The sequence below is a fragment of the Portunus trituberculatus genome, chromosome 45 (assembly GCF_017591435.1).
Source record: "Portunus trituberculatus isolate SZX2019 chromosome 45, ASM1759143v1, whole genome shotgun sequence".
In the NCBI taxonomy this organism is placed as follows: Eukaryota; Metazoa; Arthropoda; class Malacostraca; order Decapoda; family Portunidae; genus Portunus; species Portunus trituberculatus.
The window spans coordinates 10,593,723-10,596,222 of record NC_059299.1 but is presented as its reverse complement, the minus strand read 5'-3'; the positions used below and the strand labels follow the sequence as shown (position 1 = coordinate 10,596,222).

The 2,500-nt window shown below is 41.5% G+C and overlaps 1 protein-coding gene across 1 annotated transcript in view; it reads right to left on the bottom strand.

The window, feature by feature from the left end:
• LOC123519258 overlaps window positions 1-2,466 on the bottom strand; it is a 40,562-nt gene extending 38,096 nt beyond the window's left edge. The window contains exon 1 of the mRNA XM_045280390.1: window positions 1-2,466. This exon is cut by the window's left edge and continues 467 nt beyond it. Within this exon, the coding sequence (XP_045136325.1) occupies window positions 1-2,275 (2,275 nt within the window). The 5' untranslated portion in view covers window positions 2,276-2,466.
• Between the last annotated feature and the right edge of the window lie 34 nt (window positions 2,467-2,500).

Here is a 2,500-nt window from a genome sequence, read left to right as displayed (position 1 = left end):
TTTCCTCTCGAGATAATCGACTTGTACTTCCGATATATGAGCGATGTGCAAATCGGTAGTGCAACTTTTCCACACTCCAATTATGAATCTTTACGTACAAACTGGTCTGAGTTATATTCACCCTAACACAATCTGAATTTTCATGAAAAAGTGTAGCCAAAAAGAGAAGGTTAAGAGGCAGTCTAAAGTGATCACGCCATCCCACGTTTTTCATAACCTGCCCAATCATGTTACGATTCGCTGATCCCTTACCACCGAAGCAGTCATAGTATTTCAAAACAAAATTTGTTCTATCATTAAGAGCAATGCCTTCCATCAATCCCTCCCCTTTTCTATATTCTTGAGGAACTGAATGAAGAAAATCTAGAGCTGCCTCTGGGCGAGAGGTGCAAACTATTGTAGACTCTGGCACCAGTTTACGCCGATACAGGATATCTTTAACAAGCTGGTCTGAAGAATTGTTACGTTCATCAATACCATCTATTAGAAATAGGACCTTACACTTGTTAAGCAAAGTCTGCGTGTTCGGCCTGAACGCAACAACTTGCGGTAGGACCTGTTCGAGGAATTCCTCAAGTGAGACACAGTTGCTCTCGCGGCACAGAATATGTAAGACAAAATCATATTCATGTAGGTGTTTGATACGGCGGTCACATTCATCTTTAAGCCACTCAGATAAGATGAAAGTGAGCAGCGTTGTCTTGCCACAGCCTGCCATACCTTTAATCATTAGAAGTTGTGGATCAGCTGACTGAGTGAGTTGTCGTGGCTGTGTAGATAATAGTGGTGAATGTGCAGTCTGGGAAGGTGTTGTTGATTGTGTGGTCTGGGAAGGTGATGGTGGTGACTGTGTGGTCTGGGAAGGTGATGGTGGTGACTGTGTGGTCTGGGACAATGGTGGTGATTGTGTGGCCTGGGAAGGTGATGGTGGTGACTGTGTGGTCTGGGACAATGGTGGTGATTGTGTGGCCTGGGAAAGTGATGGTGGTGACTGTGTGATCTGGGACAATGGTGGTGATTGTGTGGTCTGGGGAGGTGTTTGAAAAGACTGTGTGATTTGGCAAGGTAGTGGAGACATTGTGGTCTGGGAAGGTGGTGGTAGAAAATGTGTAGTCTGGAAATGTTTTGGTGAAGACCGTGTGGTCTGGGAGGATGACTGTGTGGCCTGGGGAGGTGGTGGAGATTGTGTGATCTGGAAAGGTAGTGGTGGAGACTGTGTTCTCTGGGAAGGTAATGATGACTCTGCGGACTGGTAAAGTAGTGATGACTGTGTGGACTGAGAAGGTGGTGGAGATTGTGTGGACTGTGAAGGTGGTGGAGACTGTGCGGACTGAGAAGGTGATGGAGACTGTGTGGCCTGAAATGATTGCTGAACCTGTGTGGTTTTGGAAAGAGGTGATGATTGTGTGGTCTGTGAAGGTGGTGGCTGCGTATTCTGGAAAGTTAATGATGCTGGTTGTCCCAATGATTGTGTGAACTTTATAATATCTAAGTAATCAAGTTCAAGATCATCAGGGTATTTTTTTATTAAGATATTCGTAAATACATCCTGAACTTTCAAGCGTGTCTCAGGGGAGCCGCTGAGAAAACTGAGTGGGTCAAAGATCTGCGTTCTTTCATAAATATCACATAGACGAGTAACAAACATCTTTTTGAAAACTGGTAACTGCCTAATAGTGTCTAAACGCAAAACATCTTCTATAGTCAAGCATTTCAAGATGTTCTGGATCATTTTATCTAAGGCGTCTTTTTCTGTCCTTATGCTATGATCCGGAATATTGTATCGCGCCTGGGCTGACTCCAAGGTCTTCATGAAGAGGTCCTTTAGTTCGCTGACTTTTTTCTGAAACTCATTCTTCGTCAGCGGTCGCCTCTCATGTACAATTATATTTCTCTTATGTTTTATCTCTGTTATCATGCCTTCTAATCTACTAGGATCCTTCCAAGCTATAATATCATGAAGCTCCGCAACGTTTTCGCAAGCATACTGAATAGCTTTATATAACAAAGTGATGTCGAACGTATCCCATGAAGATTCATTCCTAATTTTGTCTATTTCATCCTTATTAAATGCTTTCTTTTTCTGTTGATTATTTAGTTTACAGAAATTTGCTCTAGATGTTTGAGGGAGGTTGTTAAGATAGTCATGAAGAGAGATCGGAAAAGTGGAGTTAGTGGCACATTTTAAAATGAATTTGAGTGTAGCTTCTCCTGGGCCTTCGAGGATACACATGACTTTGAAACGTAAATAGTCAACCGGTGGGATGGTGACCATGGTGGTGCTTGGAGGAAATTTTTCAGCAGGCCAATCTGTAACAAAAGTACTTTCCTTAGCAATTATTCAAATAAATAAAAAGCTACAATGATATGAATAATTATCCAGACAGATAGAATAATTATCACCAGATATAAATCAAAACAAAGCGTAAAACACATGAAAAATTCACTTACCACTTACTACATTATTCATACCAAAAAAAAAAAAAAAAAAAAAAAAAAA